At 40.0% G+C, this 23209-nt stretch overlaps 2 protein-coding genes across 2 annotated transcripts in view; one reads left to right on the forward strand and one right to left on the reverse strand.

Moving 5' to 3' along the window:
- mRpL35 (mitochondrial ribosomal protein L35) overlaps window positions 1-9703 on the reverse strand; it is an 81011-nt gene extending 71308 nt beyond the window's left edge. Inside the window, exon 1 of the mRNA XM_067143175.2 lies at window positions 9521-9703. Within this exon, the coding sequence (XP_066999276.2) occupies window positions 9521-9542 (22 nt within the window). The 5' untranslated portion in view covers window positions 9543-9703. The remainder of the gene's footprint in view (window positions 1-9520) is intronic.
- A 320-nt stretch (window positions 9704-10023) lies between these two features.
- The window catches only part of Mitofilin (inner membrane mitochondrial protein mitofilin), a 197711-nt gene continuing 184525 nt past the window's right edge, over window positions 10024-23209 (forward strand). Inside the window, exons 1-2 of the mRNA XM_067143176.2 lie at window positions 10024-10143; window positions 10446-10552. Of these exons, the coding sequence (XP_066999277.2) occupies window positions 10099-10143; window positions 10446-10552 (152 nt within the window). The 5' untranslated portion in view covers window positions 10024-10098. The remainder of the gene's footprint in view (window positions 10144-10445; window positions 10553-23209) is intronic.

The following is a 23209-nucleotide window of genomic DNA, read 5'->3' on the forward strand; positions in this document are numbered from 1 at the left end:
TACACTCTGTACGACTGGGCGAGTTGACTGTGTGGTTAGCGGTGCGCAGCTGTGAGCTTGCATCCGAGAGATAGTGGATTCGAACCCCATTGTCGGCAACGCTGAAGATGGTATTCCGTGGTTTCCCACTTTCACACCAGTCAAATGCTGGGCCTGTACCTTAATTAAGGCCTAAGGCACTCCTAGCCCTTTCCTATCCCATCGACGCCATAAAACCTATCTATGTCGGTGTAACGTAAATCAAATAAAAAATACTCTGTACGCAGAAGTAATCCTATCTACCGGAGATTAGGGGCAACAGAAGACACAAAGCACATCACGACAAACAATGGTCAATGTAATGTTATTGTTGATCAATGTTATGAGCTTTCTATACTGTAGGCCTTCACATTTAGTTTTCTTTCGACTCTGTGATTTGTAAAAATATTTTATACCATAAACTGTAGTTTCTTATTCTCCGACTTTACATACCGATTTTCATTAAATACTGTTTACCCATTTTCTCGTTACTCGGCGCTGATACAGACCTGGTAACAAAAATCCAAATTCATTAATATCTCTGTGATCATAGCCAGTACGGTAATAATGTATAAGACATGAATAATAGGAAATTTAATACTATATAACCTTAGTTATGTAGCATTCATCGATTACACCTCTAATAAGAAATATTTGAGAATTACATTTTAGGCCTTCCCCTAAACTACCATTTTTCTCAGCGTGAATACAATTATTGATAGCCTAGATTGTAGCAACTTATTCTTCAACTTTGCATACCCATTCTCTTTAAAATACGACCACTAATATAAATAGTTGAGAATTTAATTTTAGGCCTTCCCCTAAACTACCATTTTTCTCAGCGTGAATACAATTATTGATAGCCTAGATTGTAGCAACTTATTCCCCAACTTTGCATACCCATTTTCTTTAAAATATGACCACTAATAACATAAATAGTTGAGAATTCAATTTTAGGCCTTCCCCTAAACTACCATTTCACTCAGCGCGAGTAAAATGATTTATAGCCTAGATTGTAGAGGCTCATCCCCCGACTTCACATACCGATTTTCATTAGACCACTAATAACATAAATAGTTGAGAATTCAATTTTAGGCCTTCCCCTAAACTACCATTTCACTCAGTGTGAGCAAAATGATTTATAGCCTAGATTGTAGAGGCTCATCCCCCGACTTCACATACCGATTTTCATTAAATTCTCTTCAACAGTTTTCTCGTGATGCGTGTACATACATACAGACAGACAGAAATTACAGAAAAATAAAAAATGCATTTTCTTGTTACTATGGACATGACCGATACAGAAATACCATTATTTTCAAATTCTGAGCAATGTACAGACAAAACTCTTATTTTATATATATAGATAGAATATGCAATTTTATTTCTGTTTCATATTTCTGAGGAAAAGATAAAAGAATATATGAGGTACAGGGACTGCAAATACGAGTGGGAATTAAGGAGAATGAGCAAAGAGATAGCGAGTTTGAGGGAGACATTAAGGCTTTTGATGAAGGACAGGAATGAAGGTAGATCTCCCTCACTCAAGGTACAGGGTAAAGTTGGTAGGCAAGAGGGAAAGGAAGGAAGGGGAGAAGTTGTGGAAGACAGGAGGGCTAATGTTTTAAGGTGAAGGCAAATGAAAGCCAAGCGTACTCATCAGGAAGTGAGTTCAGGAGAAGTATCGCTGAATAATCGGTATAAGTCATTAAAGGTAGAGCAGAACAGGGAAGTATAACAGAGGAGGGGGAAGGAAACAGAGTAGAGAGTTGGAAGGAGATGGAACAGGTTTGTGAAAAGGAGAGAAGAGAGGAGGAAGTAGGTTCTGCAGTTGTTAGGAAAATAAAGGGAGACTGTGACAGGAGGGGATCTAATCAGGTGGGCGGGGTTGAGGCTTTGGTCATGGGCAACTCTACTGTTAGGCACGTGGGAAGACTGTGGAGGAAAGGGAACCAGGGTAGAGTGTTATCCCAGAATTAGGTTAAGGCAGATGTTGAGGAAAGTAGAAAGGATGGAGGAGGGTAAGGAGAAGGTGGTAATTTTCCATGTTGGTGCCAACAACACAAGGCAAGCAGGAATAGGTACTAACATAGTCGGGGATGTGTGAGATCTGGTTAATGCAGCACAGGAAAAGTTTGATGAGGATGATGATGGTGATGGGTGTTTAAAGGGGCCTAATAGCTAGGTCATCAGTCCACGGAAAAGGTTATTTTTGATTTTTCTTTTTTTTTTACAATTTGCTTTACGTTGCCACCGACACAGATAGGTCTTATGGCGAAGATGGGACAGGAAAGGCCTAGGAGTGGGAAGGAAGTGGCTGTTTCCTTAATTAACCCTGGAGAGGGCGCGTCATGGTCTTTTCGACCGGGTTCAGAGATAAATGTTTATAGTTGTCCTGCTTGTTTCCAGTTAACATTTAGATGACAACTCGATTGATGATGAAACTGGAGAAAATGCCAAACCTACAATTTTGATGTGCTACAACAGGGCAAAGGGTGGAGTAGATGTTGTCAATATACTTTAAACTGGTAGAGCGCCAGTTGCTGTAATAAGCAACAAAATTCGGAGAGCATGCCTCTTATCTTTTATTCTCAAGGTGTGAGGTGATATACTCACATATCTGGGAATATACAGGAATATGGATCAGGACAATTGTAGATTATGGTTGCATTTCCACAATTGAGGATTGTACTTGGAAACAGAATCACTTAGGCCTATTATTATTATTGAAAGAAAAATGAATTCATGACTATAGTTTACATCACAATGAACTTGCACTGCCGTACTTTAATTTAATATTATGAAAAATACCCTGTGAGATTTGTTGTTACATGATACTTGATCTAAATTTAAAAAGCTATGGGCACTCAGTGTGAATTAATTGTGAGATTGCCGCTGATTACATTCTTCTTCATGTTATTTATGCATAACATGCCTGATGCTGTAATTACCTGATGTCTGCACACATCACTGTTGAACTTGAAATTCCAGGAAAAACCATCGGGTCGAAGTCGGCAGTCGTCTTCGGTTATCTCCTCTTCTTATGTAACCTGGAGTTGACCTACTTTCCCTGTCCAAGTGTAGTCACCTCCAATGCGGTTACATCCACTCAATATTTATTGTTGGAAATTGGAAAATGGTACAGAAGAACCTGTAATATTCAGGCATGCTGTCTACTCTAGTTTCAAATGTCCCGATAGTTAAAATAGAGACTGCTGAAATAAATATAACAGTTCTATGCGATGTTAGATGTATCTACGTTTAATTCAATTCTCGAACAAAGTTTGCGAATTGCATAGTAGAATTCAATAAAGAATTTTAAGTACACTGACTACTGTTAACTGCATATATCGGTTAAATTTGATAAATATATTGCTGGCCGGCCGCCGCCCAAACCAACCCAACCCAACCCAACCCAACCCAACCCAACCCAACCCAACCCAAACCAAACCAAACCAAACCAAACAACCAACCAACGAACCAACCAACCAACCAACCAACCAATCAATCAATCAATCAATCAATCAATCAATCAATCAATCAATCAATCAATCAATCAATCAATCAATCCTGATCTGCATTTAGGGCAGTCGCCCAAGTGGCAGACACCCTATCTGTTGTTTTCCTAGCCTTTTCTTAAATGATTTCAAAGAAATTGTAAATTTATTGAACATCTCCCTTGGTAAGTTATTCCAATCTCTAACCCCCCTTCCTATAAATGAATATTTGCCCTAGTTTGTCTTCTTGAATTCCAAATCTTCATATTGTGTTCCTACTTTTAAAGACGTCACTCAAACTTATTTGTCTAGTAATGTCATTCCACTTGTAGTAAGACTTACTATCTTGCAATTAGATGTTGCTGCTTCTCCCTGAGATCACACACGTCAGAACACTCCTCTTAGATCAGGCCAGACCTTTTAGACCTCTTCGACCACACAACTTAGATGACACAACTATCCTTACATCAACTTATATAAACTCGTGATGACCATTCATCTGTTTACTACTTGGTCATCCCTTCCACATCGACACACAGTAGCTAGCGAATATGGACACTCGATCGAAACCACATGGCCATGCACTTTACAAAATAAGTCATGTGTCTAATTAGCTTCCCCACGCGTACAAACGGTCACAACCTAGATGTGTCAGCAGAAAATTTGCTTGCCTAATACCACCTCAGTTAAACATAGGCCTTGGTTGCAAAATATCATGCCAGCTCATCAGCCTACAGTTATCAATTAAAGTATGACTATTTCAAATCAACAAACCTCACTAATTTATATACAGAATTATTACAAACAAAATTCCCTTATCCAATGATTAAATAACATAGATGATACCGAATTATATTACAGTCTAAATGATGAAAATCAGAATATAAAATCTAATTAATCAGGTCAATTAATGATGATGATAATAATAATAAATGCTGAATGAAATCTGTAACCTTGTTGTACGGTTACAATGTTGGCCACTAGTTATTTTCTTTGCTATGTTGAATGTAGCTGGCATAAATGCTCAAGTAGTGGCTATTGGGAACGGAATGAATGTCTGTAGGAGGAGACTGTTTCTGAGAACACTATCTAAGCAGTTGGTGTCAGAAGAGATTAGGCGAAGGAGCATGAATCCAATTTGACACTGTGTTTCCAACTTGAAAAGTACCGACCTGCAGAGCAAGACAAAGAAGTAATAGCGACTGGAACTACCCTTCCTCCACTTGCTGAAAAGAAACTATACGGCACTTCTAAGCTTGCTAAAACGAAGAGGATCACTAGAATGACAAGGCACAGCTGCAAGAAGTGTAAGAAACATTTCTGTATGGAATACGGAAGAATGATTTATCATGAATGCTTCGAAAATCTGGACTTGGAAAAATAAAAGGAAAGATGAACAGTTCATTATTTTTTAAAATTTAGTTTTGTAATACATAGCATACTTTTCTTTTTTTACATTATTATTACTTCAAATTCTGTGAACAAGGTTACAGTACATGCTATACTTCTTATTGTTGGGTATATTATTGTTAGACAGACCTCCGTGGCGCAATCGGCTAGCGCGTTTGGCTGTTATATTATTGTGTGTGAAATAAAGACTACGTAAGAGATATGACACTGAGTATTCTTGTAATATTTGAAACAAGATAAAACACCCTGCAGGACTTTATTCTTGCTGTTAACAATGGAAATAAGAGTAAAAAGAATATCAACATTATTTAACTCAATTATATCCAAACATGTCTACAGGGAATGTGTTTTTAAAACTAAGAATACAATGGCACCCCCTAGATGCTGCGCGACTTACCGTGTTGAAATTAGAGCGCGACCGAGGGAGGGTTAATAGATGAAAAAGTTTGAATGGAGCTTTTAAAGGTAGGGAAGATCATAATATGAAGATAACACTGGAATTCAAGAGGAAGAATTAGGGCAAATATTAATTTATAGGATGAGGAAGTGGGATTGTAATAATTTACCAAGGGAAATGTTGGATACATTACTAAGTTCTTTGAAATCATTTAAGAAACAACACTAACAACTAGGCCTACTCTTCCTCCTGATCACACAAACATCCTACAGTATCTATTGCTGGTCCTTCACTTTTGAATAACATAGATCCATCTCCAGCTGCATTGCCAAAATCACTTAATCCTGAAACATTCTATCTGTTGCTGGCCCCCCACCTTTGGCCACCTTTTGCTCTAGAGAAGTGCTTCTGAAACTGCTGACAAAATTGATCACATCGTGGCACACTGAAGGACCAAACAACAAAATCGATGAGGAACAGTTTGGCTTCAAGAAAGGAAGAAGCATGTTGCCACCAAAAACCTTATAGATGATATAGAAAAGAATTTGCAGCTTCCTCAAACAAAATTCCATGCCATGTGTGTCGACTACTGCAAGGCTTCAACAGCTTAAACATGAAAGTCCTCTACTCCAAACTGGAAATTATGATGGAGAGAAATGACGAGTTCATAGTCCTGATACACAACATGTTGGAAACAAACAGTATGAATCTCAGACAGTGTAGCAATGTTGAGAGACATAATTCAGACAAATGGTGTGCAACAGGGAAACCCCTTAACCTTCTCGTTTTTAACATAGCCACTCATAATTTTGTACAGAGAATAAGATCAAAAGCTAAGGAGGTGAAGATATACATCTACACAGATGACTTGGTGGCGGGATCAAAACACCAAAGAACTGCAAAAGGCAATCAAAGCACTAGACCAACAGGCAGATATAAATGAACTGACAATCAACTTAGAAGATCGAGCATAATACTTTCAGGAGGGGAGGATGGCCAGCCTTAGACGATAAAATATTCCTTAAAAAAGAAGTTCCAATAACTACAGTCAATAATTTCAGATATCTTGGTTTAATCTTGCATCAATAACTTCCTTCAGGATTCACACGAGACAAAAAGCTGAAACAGCTAAGAAAGCTCTTCACGACATCAGATATAGTAACCGGAGTCTCTCCTGCCTCTGCCCTGGCCTTATTTGAAGCTAAGATCATCGCTATCCTCACCTGTGGAACAGAAATGACTTGAGACGGACTAAGCACAAGAGACTTCAGCCCAGAAAATGCCAAAGCACACTTCGTGAGGGCTGTTCTCAGGGTTATTGACATTTAATGATTATGATAAAAGTGAGGAGCCTGGCAAAAATGAAAGCTTTGCCAGGCTCTTTTAGGGAGCCTGCTGCAGCTAACCCACCCTCCAAAGTTAGCACCTGGGATTCCACTTTTAGCCGCCTCTTACAGCAGGCAGGGTGATGCCGTGGATCGTTGCCTACGTTATAATACAAGGCCTGGAAATAGAGCCCGTAAAACGCTATCAAAGTGGTCACACCGAAGTTCAATGCCGGACCGCTAGGATCGCTTTCTTGCCCCCTGTCTGCCGGGTTTGCACCTTTAAATGTGTTTATTAACTGAGCTGGTTGTGAATGTATTATGTATTCATCTGATGTTAAGCATTCGCAGTTCCACTCATGGTTTATTCATGAGAAATTAAAGGTAGTGGAATTTTGTTTCACAAGTTTCCAGTGAATGTTCAATGTTTGAAACATTATGCAGAGGAAGTATCACGCATGAGATACGACTTCAAGCTGATGAAATTAGGCCTCTGTTCCTAAGTTTTGATCTGAGTTACGTCATAAGAATCGGGCGATCCCAAATTTGTCACTGGACTTTCTTGTAAACAATGCTACCGTGACCGGCGATCATTTGAGAGGTCTCTTCAAACTCAGAAATCTTAAATTAGGAAACCAACCAGAAAAATAATTTGCCAAACAATTTGGAGAAAATGAACGTAGCAAGAGCTAAAAATATTGTATTTTCCCCTGAAACAATCTCTGGTTTGAAAAGTATGGAGGTGGTTTGTCCCGAGAGCATTAAATACAATTTAAAATAAACCATTTGTTTTATGGAGCATTTTATGAAACTGTTCGATGCGCATGACGTCTGCAACACCTCACATGGGACATATTCCAGGAATGAGAACAAGCAAGCATCTTTTAGTACTGAAGATAAATGCCTCAGTTGGTTAATTAATGATTTCCTGTCATATAATAAGAAAATTCAAATGCATTCAGAGAAATTAAAAAAGATTCATGAGGGAAATGTATCAGGCATAGATCTTGACTACCTAATCCACTGTGGCCTGCGTAAAATACCTCATAAGTAAACATTTGCATTATGCATTGACGAGGAACCTAACAAGCGATGACATCGAGCTCTTCTTCAGCTAGCTAAGACGTCAAGCGGCATACAATGACATTATAGTTCGTGTGGCAAAAGAACAAACAGACTGTAAAGGCTGTTTACAACATCAAATCAAAAAATCTCTTTATTTGCAAATGAGGTGTCTACCTTGGTGGCAAATGGTACACTAAAATACATTATTGTCAAGCACTAAATTTTAAATTAACAAGAGACAAAGAAAATTTTCCTAGAATACAATATTATACAATTTATGCTAATAATTTGTTCTATTAAACACATACATCATCCTTAATAAATTTATATTGTTTACAAAATTCTACTTATAATATCTTACAAACATAGTCAACTCATATACAGTATGTGAAATTACTTCTAATAATAATATACAACTGGTATAAGATTAAAATTAACATTGAATTTATTTACATATTTATATTTTACCCATTTTGGAACATAAGTAGCATAACGACCTGCTGCGTCTTAACCAGAGCCCCTTTTGCTACCACTTTTCAGAGTTCCTGAAGGGCCTTCACAGCTACCGCAGCGGTCCCAGGGCCCTCGAAGTCTCCACTGTACTTCACCTCTACAGGCAGTCCCCTACTTCTCCAGCTACACAAAGTCCAACCTTGTGTCTTATTCGTTTTCAAGATCGAGGAGCCCTCAGATACCGAAAATCATCGTCTGAGGCACTTCTGCAGTGAACGAAAGAATTTGTCACCTCTGCTACGCAGTATTTGCCCCAAAGAGAGTTACTAAAAGGTGTACGTTTTTTTCCCGAAAGACATGTTCAACAGTGAAATTAAGTGTAGAAAGTGTAAAGACGACAAACCATCCTTTTCTAATATGAACATTTCTGAGACCTCTATTAGACAACATTGCTTCGAGCCACTCAAGTAGAAGAGAGAAGCCCCTCAAAAGGAAAGTTTTGAAACTTCAATGACATATCCAAGCCAATGCAGCACCGCTCTATAAATAAAGTACTGTCAATACTCGCAAAAACATTGTTCTTTTTATTTAAGATATAATTTACTTCTTGACATATACGGCCATGCGTATACAAGGGGGCAAGAACGCGATCCTAGTGGCTGAATGGTGAACTAGGATGCCACCTGTTTCCACGAGTGCATTGCAAGGCCTTGTATTATAACATAGGCAACGCCGTGGATGTATTCCATAGCTAGGGGATAGGCCTATACTCGCTTTATATGGACTTTCTTGTCTAGAATGGGTCCATTCTGTGTACTTCACAAATCTTTAATTGGAATGATCCAGATAGCAATGACTTTCTATCTAATAAATATTTTGTATCACAACCTTGTCAATATAGGGGAAATTTGCAACTCTATCCGTTTCTTTTTAAACATCAAAAAATAAAAATGCTGGTATTAATTTTAGTTCTCTTATTCTTCGGCTCTTTTCTGGTACCTGTCAGGCTGAGTGGCTCAAACGGTTGAGGCACTGGCTCTCTGACCCCAACTTTGCAGGTTCGATCCTGGCTCAATCCGGTGGTATTTGTAGGTGCTCAAATACGTCAGCCTCGTGTTGGTAGATATACTGGCATATGAAACAACTCCTGCGAGACAAAATTCCGGCACCTCGGCGTCTCCGAAAACCGTCAAAAGTAGTTAATAGGGCGTAAAAAATATTAATATTATGTTCCGGTACTTACAACTTTCCATATTCTTCAAACCGCCATGCAATCCAGATACTATGATATAATAACCATCCTATATTATTAACACACCGGTAGTCAATAAATAAGTAAACCAAAACTTACTTACCAGCAGCTATTAATCGGAACATTTTCTTTTTATCTCATTCCCATTGATCTATTGATGTCAGCACGAAAACTGTACTGATTTAAATTCAAATTCTACGATAGCAAAATCACACCGTATTATTATCCTCAGACCAGCATCAATCACTGATCTGAAGAATAATAAGTTAATAACATATATAAATAAAAAAATGTACATGTGTTTTTGTGTGAAAGTTGGTATTATATCCAAGACTTACCGAGAGATTTTCATAATAATGCGTTCCCGCACACTCCTAGACAAATAATATTTATTCAACTTAATAAATGTTTTGTTGCAAAATTTACATTCGATAGGAGAGTAATATAATGAATAGTATTTAGAAGTAATATTTATAAATTATTCATTGCATGTTAATTCATAATACCGGCAGATGTTTCTTGTGGGAAATTTCGTTTTGTCCTTGGCAGATAGTTACCGTAATTACCTCAACCGTATATTCTATCACCTTCTCTTCCTTGTAATACGATCTTTGGATCTTTAGGCTTTTGTTTATGACCTGGTGTTCCCTTGTTACTTAGGTGCCTACTCGGCGCCTGGAAATGTTCCGAATTAGATTAAAATTTCCGTGTCGCGGATTTCCACGGGTATGTGTAGGTTTCATTCCCATTAATGAGTTGCCTGACATTAATACAAATATTGCATGAGGTTAGATCCTGTAGAGTGTAAAGTGCCGGTGGAACAGCATGGTTTATGGTTATTAATGGCAGCTGCTCCCTATTCTTATTTTGATAGTAACCTTAATCTCAATTTTCTTTGACCATTTATGTGTACGTGTCGTTATTGTTCTGACTGTCCCGATTCATGTAGAATTTAAGTACATTACTGTTAAGATGAAGTGTTCATTTAGAGGGGCCTACACTTATATTTACTTGATGCTCTGCTGTAGATATACCGAGATGGACCTCCCAGAATCTACATTACGAAGAGGTACTGCCAGTCGAAATGCCAGCCGGAAGCACCAGGAACTAAACATAAACCGCATCGACGGGACGTGTGAGTATTTTTTTTTCTTTCAAGTTCTTGGATAATCTGCATGCCCCTTCTAGTTTATCACAATCACCACGCCCTCTTTTCTGGTAGTAGTTGGACAGTGCTCTTGTACTTCGATTGCTGTATTAGGACGTAGGTGCTAGAAAATTACAATTTTATGTAAATTATATATTCATTAGTCTGTCAGATTTGTATTTTGGTGTAGAATAAATTGGACACATTTAGATGATGGTTCTTGAGCAAGTAGTTTATATGATAAATTATTTATAATCTTGAAGCAGCAGAATTGCAAGAAGGCAACTCCCAATACATAATACATCTCTGAAAGATTGATCATTACTTCTCGCAGCCCAGCACTCGCTACATTCAGCTGCGCGCGGAACAACTGTTGTTTTTTTACACGCTCGCGGCCTTCTCGGGAAGGATGTTGTGAAGCTATGCTCATAGCTGCCAACCTCTGTACTGAGGAACTAATGAGTGAGGTGCTTCGATAGCTGGTGGTGGTGATTATTGTTACACGATTGGTCTGGACAGTTAGGATTCTTGCTGTGGACACGATGATTGGTCTGGACGGTTAGGATTCTTGCCGTGGACAAGACGATTGGTCTGGACGGTTAGGATTCTTACCGTGGACAAGACCATTGGTCTGGACGGTTAGAAGCCGCTTAGCGGCCTTAGGCCCTTAGTTTCATGTGGAAACACGATTGGTCTGGACGGTTAGGATTCTTGCTGTGGACAAGACGATTGGCCTGGAAGGTTAGGATTCTTGCCATGGACAAGACCATTGGTCTGGACGGTTAGAAGCCGCGAAGCGGCCCTAGGCCTCTAGTTTCATGTGGAAACACGATTGGTCTGGACTGGTTCTTGCCGTGCAGACAGTTAGCACAAGACCATTGGTCTGACTGGTTCTTGCTGTGCGGATGATTAGGATAGGATCTGGACAAGACCATTGGTCCGGACGGTTAAAGCCGCATTGCTATTTTACATGGTGTTTTTTGTTTGTGCTTTTATTCAGCCGGGGTTGGTAACGCAATGTATTTATCAGCATTGATGGCGATGAGGTCACATTCCGTTCACCATGACCAATGAGAATGCAAGAAGCTACTTTAGCCATGGGCAATGGCGGCTACTGTTCTTTATTAGGTTATAAAAGTAAATATACTTCTTGGGGCGGGCTGGTGGGTTCTTAGACATGGCAATTAACACATCTATCCTCTAAAAGGAATTCCAAGTAAGATTTGCATTATTTTCACTTCCTTATAATGTTATAAATGTTGGGCTGCGGAATGTAAAGTTATACCAAAGATTGTAAATGGTATCGGTTACACTGGGTGGATTTTTAGGAAGGAGAAAATCATTAAAAAATCATGTGTGAAAAAATACCTAAAGTAGCTGAGAGGAGAGATCCTTCCTAAATGTTTGCAAGGGATCCATCAATTTGTTCCTAGAATTATTGCTACTTATAGAGGAAAAGTGAAACGGATGCTGTCAGTCTCTGAAATGCAACCATTTCCTGTGTTCCTATGGGCTGGAGAGCAGTTTCTATTGTCCACGATAGAATTTGCGTCGTGCATGGCCCACTTCTGCCACATTCCATGAAAATAATGAAACGGCAGAGTTTGACGTGTCATGATGTGTGCCAGATGTAATTGCAGTAGGTTGTAATGTTGTTATATTGAACATCCAAGGAGTGAAATTCACAGATTTAATTAATTGAGATAATAGAAGCTTGTGGACTGCTTTGCTGGTCCAAACTGGAGGCTAACGCCCCCCCAGACCCACTTTGCTTTCCCGCAATCCAATATTTTTATTGCTAGCTGGGCCTAACTAATCCTACCCAATGGTAGTGTAATTCACTGGACCTAATCAATTTAAATCAGTGGGTATGCGGACAGGAAACCAGGTAGGTTGTTACCTTGTGCGCTGCTTGTAATAAGAGTACTAGGCCACATTTACAGTTGTGATATAGTGTAGTACAAGCCAAGATCTTAATCTGCACAGACGACATGGTTTTGTTATTGCCGAATCTAGGACAATTACGGGAATCCCTGGACAAACTAACTAAGTCGTCTGAAGAGAATCAATTTACTATCAACAGAAATAAGACTGTAGGTGTGATATTCAGAAGGGGAGGCAGAACCTCAAGCAAAGAAACCTTAACATATGAAGACGTCAAAATTAACATAGTCAGTAAGTGTAAATATTTAGGAATAACCATGCAGTCCAGAGGATAGAGTTCACAGAACACATCAGAGAGTGAATCATAGCCAGAATATTGGCAATCAACAGCATCAAGCACTTAAACCAGATCTCTATTGACACCGCAAGGATTTTGTTTAGGGTTAAAATAACACCTGTGGTTACCTACGGAATACAGCTTATTTGGGACTATCTTAGCAAATATGACTTAAAAGAGCTGGAGAAGGTAAAAACGATCTACCTAAAAAGATTTCTAAGTGTATCAAAATTCACCCCATCTCGTTTAGTATATAAAATGACAAGAGAAAAGTTCTTTAGTGAAGATCTTTGGATTCAGATGCATCTGCCTTACACTACGAGCTATGGAGACCTCTTGGACGAACTGAAGATGAAGAAAGAAGAAATATGGGAAGAATTCTACTCTACTGATTCAATGACAACGACAAAGTGGACAGATAGCGGTTACAAATTGAGACATTCAGTGACCCATTTTGTTTTTCACGGGTTTCATCATAAGTGCTGCCAACGTAAGATGTATCATGTACCAGAACTGCAATGTGTGTGCTTGTGGTGTGGCAAGCGATGTGATAGATATCATGCCTCTCATTGTCAGGAAAGAAATATGTCCTTGACTGAACTAAGCAAGGAATAATTCATGTGTATATACCCTGTAATTACTTTTGGCCATTCGCCGCATTAAACATTATTATATGGTGTGTTTTTCTCATTTAGTATCGGTTGCTAATTATTCGTGTGTATGATGGCCGCCTTCAATGGGGGAGGCCGACAAATCTTGGGTGATCAATTACCTGCGAGTCAGGAAGTGGAGGTAGTAATAGAAGATGAATCGCTTCAAAACTCGACAATTCAACAACTTAATAACGACCAAACACCTCCTCAGCAGCGTAGTCAAGTCGGTAACGCCTCTAATGTTCAAATGGAGAGGGAATTCTATACCCCGTCCCACTATGGCCCATTCATCATGTTCATTGAATCTACAGATAATCAGAATCTAGGACAGTTACACCGTATGGTGCTTGGTCGACACTTTCATGAAAATGCTCTAAATGTGACATCCATTACACATAAGGGAAGGAACCGTTTCCGAGTGACATTTAATTCTGCCACACAGGCCAATGATTTTCTGTGCCATTCTATTCTTGACACACTAAAGTTGAAAGCGTACATCCACCGAGCTCGATAGCTGCAGTCGCTTAAGTGCGGCCAGTATCCAGTAATCGGGAGATCGTGGGTTCGAGCCCCACTGTCGGCAGCCCTGAAGATGGTTTTCCGTGGTTTCCCATTTTCACACCAGGCAAATGCCGGGGCTGTACCTTAATTAAGGCCACGGCCGCTTCCTTCCTTCCAATTCCTAGGCCTTTCCTATCCCATCGTCGCCGTAAGACAAATCTGTGCCGGTGCGACGTAAAGCAAAAAAAAAAAGAAAAGAAAGAAAGCGTACATCCCTTCCTTTGATGTATTACATGTTGGCCTTATCCGTGATGTAGATAAAGAACTCACAGAAGACGATATTCTAGCACATATTCAATCAAATGTGCCCATTAAATCGGTACAAAGACTCAAACGTCGGGTGGTAAATAATGATCAAATCGAATACCTTCCTACAGGGTCTGTTATTATCAATTTCCGCACCCAGAATCTGCCACAACAAGCGTCCCTTTTTAGTGTTTATCTACATGTTGAACTGTTCATTTTCACACCGATTAGCTGCCGAAAATGCCAAAGGTATAGTCACGCAGTGAAACAGTATAAGGCACAGTTTTTCAGATGCGCAAAATGTAATTATTAATATCTTTCTTTTGAGCAGGCTAAAGCAAAAGTTGCGCTACCAATTTACTATCCTCAGCAGCACCCACAACACTTCCCACACCTTTCTCAAATTGACTCCTCCCCACCCCTTCCTCCAGAAAATCCTAGAAAAAGAAAGTTCACTCAAGCTGTAATGCAATCTTCTAGACCCACTCCTGCCCCCGGCTTTGATAAGGAGGGATACATGGCACTGTTACAAAACAAGAGAATTCCCTCACAGGGACCCGTCTTTTTTATCATCCCAGGGAACCCCTTCTGTACCTTCCACTTGACTTACTTGACTTAATTCCTGTTATTCCTTGTGGAACATAGGGTATCAACAAAGCATCTCCATCTGATCCTGTTGCCAGCGAACCTCTTCACCTCTCTCCAGGTCTTGCCTTCTTCCATTGCCTCCATGTGTACAGATCTTCGCCACGTTTGTTTGTGCCTTCCTCTCCTCCTTTTACCCTGCGGGTTCCAATCCAGTGCCTCTCTCTCACCGGCTTCATTCCCTTTCCTCAACGTATGCCCTATCCATTTGCATTTCTGCCGCCTTATCTGTATGGCCATCTCGGTTTCACCTGTCCTTTTCTATAGTTCATGATTGGAGATTGCTTCCGGCCAGTAGATGTTTAAAATCTTCCTTAAACAGTGGTTGACAAAGGTCTGCAACTTGGAGGTAATCACTTTAGTCACTATCCAGGTCTCAGACCCATATAGTAGAACAGCCTTAACATTACTTTGGAAAATGCGAAGTTTGGTCCTGATAGATATTTAGTTATTCTTCCATACCGGATAGAGCCGAACAAAGGCACCATTTGCTTTTTGTATACGTTGAGAAACATCCTGTACTGCTCCTCCATCTTTGGTAACTACACTGCCCAAGTAGATGAAACTATCCACATCCTGTATAGGTTCATCACTGAAGACAAATGGGTCTAGTTTGTTGGTGTTCATCGTTAGGGCCTTGGTCTTCTTTGAGTTAATCGTTAGTCCCAACTTTTTACCAAGTCTTCAGTCTTTGATTGCATTTCACCATGTGCCTCAGGCAGGAGAGAGACATCGTCAGCGAAGTCTAGGTCTTCTAACCTATTAGCCAATCCCCACTGGATACCACGTTTCCCATTTCGCGTTACATTCCTCATTCCGCATCAATCACCACCAGGAACATGGTTGGCGAGAGGATACAACCTTGACGTACTCCTGAACGTACAGATATAGGCTCAGATACACGGCCCTCATGTATGACTCTGCATGTATAATCACGGTATGTTTCCTGAATGAGGTTAGTAATTTGTGATGGCACTCCATACCCCTTCACTTTCTTCCACATAGCTTCTCTGTTGATCGAATCAAAAGCTTTTTCGAAATCGATGAACACTGCATAGAGGCAAGATGACCACTCAGCATACTGCTCCAGAATTATCCTCAAGGTGTTTATTTGGTTTACGCACGAGCGATTCGATCGAAAGCCTGCCTGTTCCCGTCGGAGCCTCAAGTTGATATACTCCTTAATTCTGTTCAACAGAACCCTGGTGAACACTTTGCTAGGCATTGAAAGAAGCGTAATGCCCCTCCAGTTGTTACAGTTTGACATATCGCCCTTCCTTGGCAACTTAACCAGCAACCCACATTTCCAATCTGTCGGCATTTCTCTTTTTTTTCTCTCTCTCTCTTTTTTTTTTTTTTTTTTTGCTAGGGGGTTTACGTTGCCCCTAGCCAAAAAAAAAAAAAAAAAGCCATATCTTCTCAAATAGCGGCTGCAATATATTGGCAGTGGTATCCATATCAACCTTCATGACTTCTGCTGGAATATTGTCAACACCTGCTGCCTTACCAATATGCAACTCTAGGGGCCGATGACCTTCGATGTTAGGCCCCTTAAAACAACAAGCATCATCATCATCAATATGCAACTCTCTCAATGCCCGCTTGATTTCCTCCACTGTTGGAATGCAGACTTTAATCCTTGGGTCAGGCTGGGTTTCTTCTTCTTTTGCTTCTTCACCTTCTCCTGCATCTACTTGCTCTTCCAAGGAGTGGTTTAACACTACAGAGAAATCTTCCTGCCATCGCTTCAGTTGATCATCGGAGTTTGTTAAGAGGACACCATCTTTGTTTCTGACTAGACGGTTTTTATGTATCTGCTTCCTTCATACTTGCATTCTTAATTCATCATTACGGACAATGAAGCTGATAGATTATAGTATCTGCTTCCTTGCCAGAACTCTAGTGATGGTATAGAGTTCTCTAAGATTTCCCTTTCTGGCTGCCTCCTCTGCTTGTTGAGGTAGGTCATCTATCCATTTTCTTTGATCTCTCCTCACACTTCTCTTCACTTCCTTATCCTTCGCAGCATATTTGGATTGCAATTCTGCCCTCCTTGCTCGGGTCTTACATGCATTAATTACTTCCTTTATCTCTTTCCTTTGATAATTTCCCATGTCTGGTCAGTCATCCAGTCTTTTTTCCTCCTGTCCTTAAAACCCAGGATATTTTCACTTACTTTGGTAAATACAGATCTAGTCTTCACCCATTTTTCCTCAATAGTTTCATCCTCCACCTCACTGAGTGCTTGGAATCGATTCTTTAGTTCTATCCTGAAGGCTTCTTTCACATTTCTGTCATCCCTTAGCTTTCCAACATCATATCGCTTCCTTATCTGCTCTATCCTTCTCTTTTGTGCCTGGATCTTCATTCTAAAGGTAGCCACAACAAGATGGTGTTCACTACCAATGTCCGCACCTCTCTTGTTCCTCACATCCAACAGTGAACTCCTCCACCTTCATCCAATAGCCACATGATCTATCTGGTTTTCTGTCCTATGATCCGGTGAGACCCATGTCATCTTATGGCAGTCTTTATGTGGAAATATAGTACCACCAATAACCAAATCTTGGCTTGCACAGAAGTCCACAAACAGCTGTCCATTCTCGTTTTGTTCCCCTAAACCATGCCTTCCCATAATATGTTCAAGTCCTTCGTTGTCCTGTCCCACTTTTGCATTCAAATCTCCTCCAACTAGGATGATATCCTTCCTTTTCTGTTTCTTAACCCTGACAGTAACACCATACGTTTTTCTGATGTGTTGTGCGAATGAATGCCATCTATTCCTCTTAAGTAGGGGAGAGTTATCCCCTCCACCACCTCTATTCCTTGTTCATTCCATCTGGTTACTTTAATGTAACTTTAAATAATAGGCTTTGAGTGACACGTCTTCGAAACGTGTGGTGTAACTAAAGCGATATTTTAGACGTGTTACTGTCAGGGTTAACCGTTCTATGAAGATGTCCATAGAACGCCTGTTTGTCTTCCTTCTCCGCCGTCTCCGTAGGTGCATAGCATACTATCAACACAATGTTTCTAATATTGGTGTTAAAACATGCCACTATTCTTTCCGTCACTGGGTACCACTCCATAAGGCTCCTCTTAGCCTCCTTATCCATTAATATACCCACACCTTCAAAACTCGCTCCGTCGCCCTCGGGTCTTCCAGAGTATACAAATGTAGCTCCATCATGGGTTGCAAATTCCCCAAACCCACTCCATCTTAACGTCACTCAAACCTAGGATGTTCAGGCCATAACTCCTCATACATGCCACTGCCTGTTGTAGCCTTCCACTTTCCCGCAGAGTCCTCATATTCCGTAGCCCAGTTTGCGTTAGCCTTTTCAAGCCAAAGGTCGTCATCTTTGGATCAGTCCGGTTTCTCATTGTTGATGTTTCTGTAAGAAGGTAATTTAAGGTTGTGCGAGTTATTGGCCCACAGCACCCGAGCTTGGTGGTGGGGCTGCCACCTACGCCTCCAAGTCTGCTGTTTTCTGGTGGGGTGGTCTCCCTTAGTCTTTGAAGATCCCTCTTCACCACAGGGCAGTGGTTTTCCTCTTTATTTTACCCCAAGAGGAAGGGTTGCCTCCTCCGCCAACTTTGCCGTACCAAAGGTCTCCTTATCCGTCTCAGTTGCCATTAAGGACTTCACCAGAGCCCCGTTAGCCGTTACTTTTCAGGGTTTCTGTAAGGCCTTCACAGCTACCGTAGCAGTCCTGGGCCACACAAGGTCCCCGCTGTACTTCACCCTTACAGGCTATCCCCTACTTTGTACCGTTGCCCATCCCCCACGATGTGGACGAGGGGTTGGACTTATGGGGGACGTACCTTCCACAAACTACGAGTATTAGTAATCCGGCACCACAACAGGCAAATCTTCTGCATCAGCAAAAGAACCACGTACAGCAAGAAAGTAAAAAAAAAATTATATTTTTCCTGCTACAAAATGCAGGAGGAGAAGCGCATATTTCACATGTTATGTATCAGTTAAGGAATCGAATAGCAAATGTGTTGGCATTATATGATTCCCATTTTACAGTAGAATACAAGGAGCATGGTTCTTAAAAAATACGAGTTGCAATTATTAATCCGAGAAACTTTTTCTAATATAATAATTATTCAGGAAACGTGGTTTTCAAATTGTATTACATTTCATCTCCCAGGTTTCAATCTCGAAGGTCAAGATGGATCAGGTATTGCTGGTAGGCCTATAGCAATTTTCATTCAAAATAATTTATCATACCACATTTTACCTCTAACTTATCACATCCCCCATACATTTGGCATAGGAATTATGCACAATAATATTCACTTGATTAATATATATTGTCCTCCATAGATTTACATCACTGCAAATTAATGGTCACAATTTTTTGTCAGTTTGATGCTTTAGATCACGTTATCATATTCAGGGACTTTAATTGCCACCATACTTTATGGGGAAGCGAGCATGATACTACAAGGGGATTGCATCTCCTTTCCGAGTGTCAGCAGCATGATTTTATAATATTAAGCGATGGATCTCCAACGTGAATATCCCCATACGGTACACCTCCCAGTGCCGTGGATTTAACTTTGTCGGTCCCACATGGCTCCCATAACCACATGGCAACACTTTCGGACACACATTCTAGCGATCATTATCCAATATATATTGCAAATGGTATCGGAAAAACACACTTAACGCAGAAAGTGACTCAGCCCGGTAGCAATGTCCGCTCATTTCGCAACTTCGATAAGCAAACTTGCTGTACATTCCTTCACAATCAACTCGGTAATCTACAGAATTCTCCCCTAACGTACGTTTTACTTAATTCTATCCTTAATACCCATATCCATATTTTTCATCCTTGCAAACCTTGTGCTCCCATGTATTTGCGTCCTTTTCAGTATATACATTGGTGGGATAGTGAATGCCATCAATTAGTATTAAGACAAAAAAAATTATTTCAAAAGTATCGAAAAGAAATAACCTTACAAAATTATTTATGTTTAAAGCGACATAGTGCTAGAGTGAAACAAATATTTCATGAAAAACTATGTATAGCCTGGAGAGCCATTATATCATCTCTGAATTCACACACTGTCTGTTTGTGGAACGCAGTTAGAACTCTTACGCGTGCTGCCCAAAATAGCACACATTTATCCGTACCTAGAGATATTCTAGCTCCCTTTCTCAATTCCCTTACACCAAACTATACTGTCCCCTTCCGTTTTCATCTTACTGTTTCCAAACCTACTCAGTACACCACATTACTATAACCTATTCACCTCAATAAATTAACCCAGACACTTCCATCTGCTGCTAGTTCTTTCCCAGGCCCAGATCCTATTACTTATACTATGTTTCATCTGTTGACCTATTTGATCCAAAAGGTACTGCTTTCATATTTTAATGATATTTTAGCTTCCGATCATATTCCCACACAATGGAACATCTTTCATTTAACGCGTTCAGTACCTGCTTCTGAGCGGGACACTTGAATGCCTGGACCAGCCATTTTCATGCCCGGCCCTCTTGACGTGCATCACTTAATAAAATTTACAATTACTCCTAAACTATGAATGTTAGAAAAATGATACTTCGTGCTTACATCTAGTAAATATTTAGGGTGTGATATCTGGTGTCACAGGTTTCAAAATACATGTAATTTTATGCAGCCTATCTGTATTTTCGGCATAATGATTACTGTCACTGAAGTGAAGAAATGAAAGAAAATGAAGGAAGCGTATTCGGAACAATGTTTTAGAAAATATCGGAGTATGAAAAACAGGGTCTTCGGTCCAGTATATTTTTATATCAGGATTTTGGACTAATCGGTTTCCACGATTGCATGATCGAATTCTTTGTGAAAGGCCGGGCGCCGCACTTATCACTTGACTCGCGTATAGATTGGTCTGCTCACACACATACTGATAAAATTCGTCATTCATGAAAATATTCACGTAACTCAAAATATCCTGCTTATTTTCTATTTGAACATTTATAACTGAATTCTCTGTAAATGGTGGAACAGGCGGACAATAACTAGGATGATATGTATCAGGCACTTGACCTTCCTCTATAGGCCTATCGGATTCGGGAATCGGAATTTCCTCGTCACTCTCACTTTCACTATCTGAGTTTATTTGAGGAATAAGTTCATCACCAGAATAATCATTGTGAACAATATCTAATAATTTGTCTTCCGTAAGAAACTTTGTTTTATAAGCCATTATACTACACTCGGTAACGACGACACGCACTGCATTGGAATCTCAAGTACCGACTTGACGCGCGAGGAAGTGCTGAGATATTCCCGCTAAAACAGCAAAGATAACATGAGCCCACTCAACGCCAGGGTTATCTCAAAAAGGTAAACCAACTTCCTGCTACAACCAGTAACGGTGACTAAGGTGTAAGACTGCATAGATGACGAATATAAACAGCACATTAAACGTTTTACGCCGTCCATGGCCCGCAGCATAGGAGCAAGTTTAAACGTCTTACGCCGTCCACGGTCCGCAATGAGTTAATACCGATACTTAAACCTGGTAATACGCCTACAGACCCCGCGCATCACAGGAGAATTGTACTGGGTTCGTGAGTAAGGAAAACCTTCTTAAAAATACTCTTAAACCGCTTGGTCTGGAAAATGGAATATTATAACCTCATTCTGAAATCGCAATATGCATTCTTCAAAGAACGAAGAACACAAGACCCAATTAATATCCTAATCGTTGACCTTTTGTTAGCTCGACATCGAAAACGTAGCACGATTGCCCTTTTTTTTTTGTTATGAAAGGTGCATATGACTCAGTACCATTACATTTGCTATGAGAACAACCTTCTTCAGAAGGCTTTCCGAATAGGTTTATATCGCTCGTATATCAGTTACTTACATATTGCACCCTTATCATTAAATCCCCACATGCTCCCTTGGCCGGTCGACAGTCTTCGCATGGCTTACCGCACGGAGGCGTTTTAAGTGGTGTTCTGTTTGCGTTGTATATGACATATTAGAACAGATAATCTCACCAAATGCGAGAGTCTTGGCTTATGCCGATGATTTTGCAATATATATTTCCCATGAGAGCATACCTGAGTGCAGGAGGATCGTAGCCAGATTAATGTGTGACGTAATTAGGTGGTTAGATAACCATGGTTTAAATCTATCAATTCCCAAATGCACAGCAATGACTTTTACTCATAAGAGGACGTATGATCACTCTCCATTAATTCTTGATAAATTCGTAATTCCGTTTTCTCCCCAACATACATATCTTGGTATCATACTCGATCATAAGCTTACATGGAAACAGCATATCACTGCAATTCGGCAAAAAATGGATGGGTACATCAAAATCCTTCTAGCAGTAGAAGCTAGGGAGCAGATTCATTATCAGCCTTATCGTTTTACCATGCTACAGTGCGTTCTGTATTGGATTATTGTGCATTTTTTATAGATATGGCTGCACCTTCAACTTCAGCACATTTAAATACCATTCAGTATCAAGCGCTGCGAGTATGTATAGGAGCACTAAAACTTCTCCCACAAATGTTTTGCTGGTCAAAACGGGTGAATATCCACTGTGGATACAAAGAAGATCTCTTGCTTGTAAGTACCTCCCAAAGAAATTTGCTTTGCCACAGTCACCATTAATTCCAAAATTGCAATTCCTGCACGAGTACTATACACAGCATCCTCGGCAAGGTGAATGAATTCCTGCCATATATTAAGAATACAGAATGTTGAGCGCACGCAGAGCGATACAATTTTATGTTTGCCTAAACTTCCCATGTATTCATTTCCTTATAATAGCCTACTTTTCCAACCCAGTATCATACTATCCTCTGTATCAGATTTTTTGCCATCAGCACAATATTCTTTTTGTTGCCCATCTGGGTCAAAAAGAGTAAAAATTTCTTTCTCTGATATATCCTGACGGATCCAAGTCTGGGCAAGGCATCAGAGCAGATTCTTTATTTCCAATTTCAGTACAGTTGAAATGTTTCATTTACCAAACAATTTTTTCATATTTTCTGTGGAATTATTTGCGATTAGACAGGCTCTTATTCATGCCAAGCAAAATTCTTATAAAAGCTTTAACCTCCCACCAGACCTCCTACAGTTGGTACCTGTATAACGTGAAATACTTGTTGTATCAACTTGAACAATCTGGAGTGTACATAACAATAGTGTGGACTCCCGGTCATTCGGGTATTCATGGCAATGAGGGAGCTGATTCTGCAGCTAAGGTAACAGGTAATAAACTCACTGAACCAATTCTAGTAGCACTTCCTCCCTTGGACTTCCTGCCTGTAATCCAAGATGCAGCCTA

The sequence above is a fragment of the Anabrus simplex genome, chromosome 3 (assembly GCF_040414725.1).
Source record: "Anabrus simplex isolate iqAnaSimp1 chromosome 3, ASM4041472v1, whole genome shotgun sequence".
Taxonomy (NCBI): Eukaryota; Metazoa; Arthropoda; class Insecta; order Orthoptera; family Tettigoniidae; genus Anabrus; species Anabrus simplex.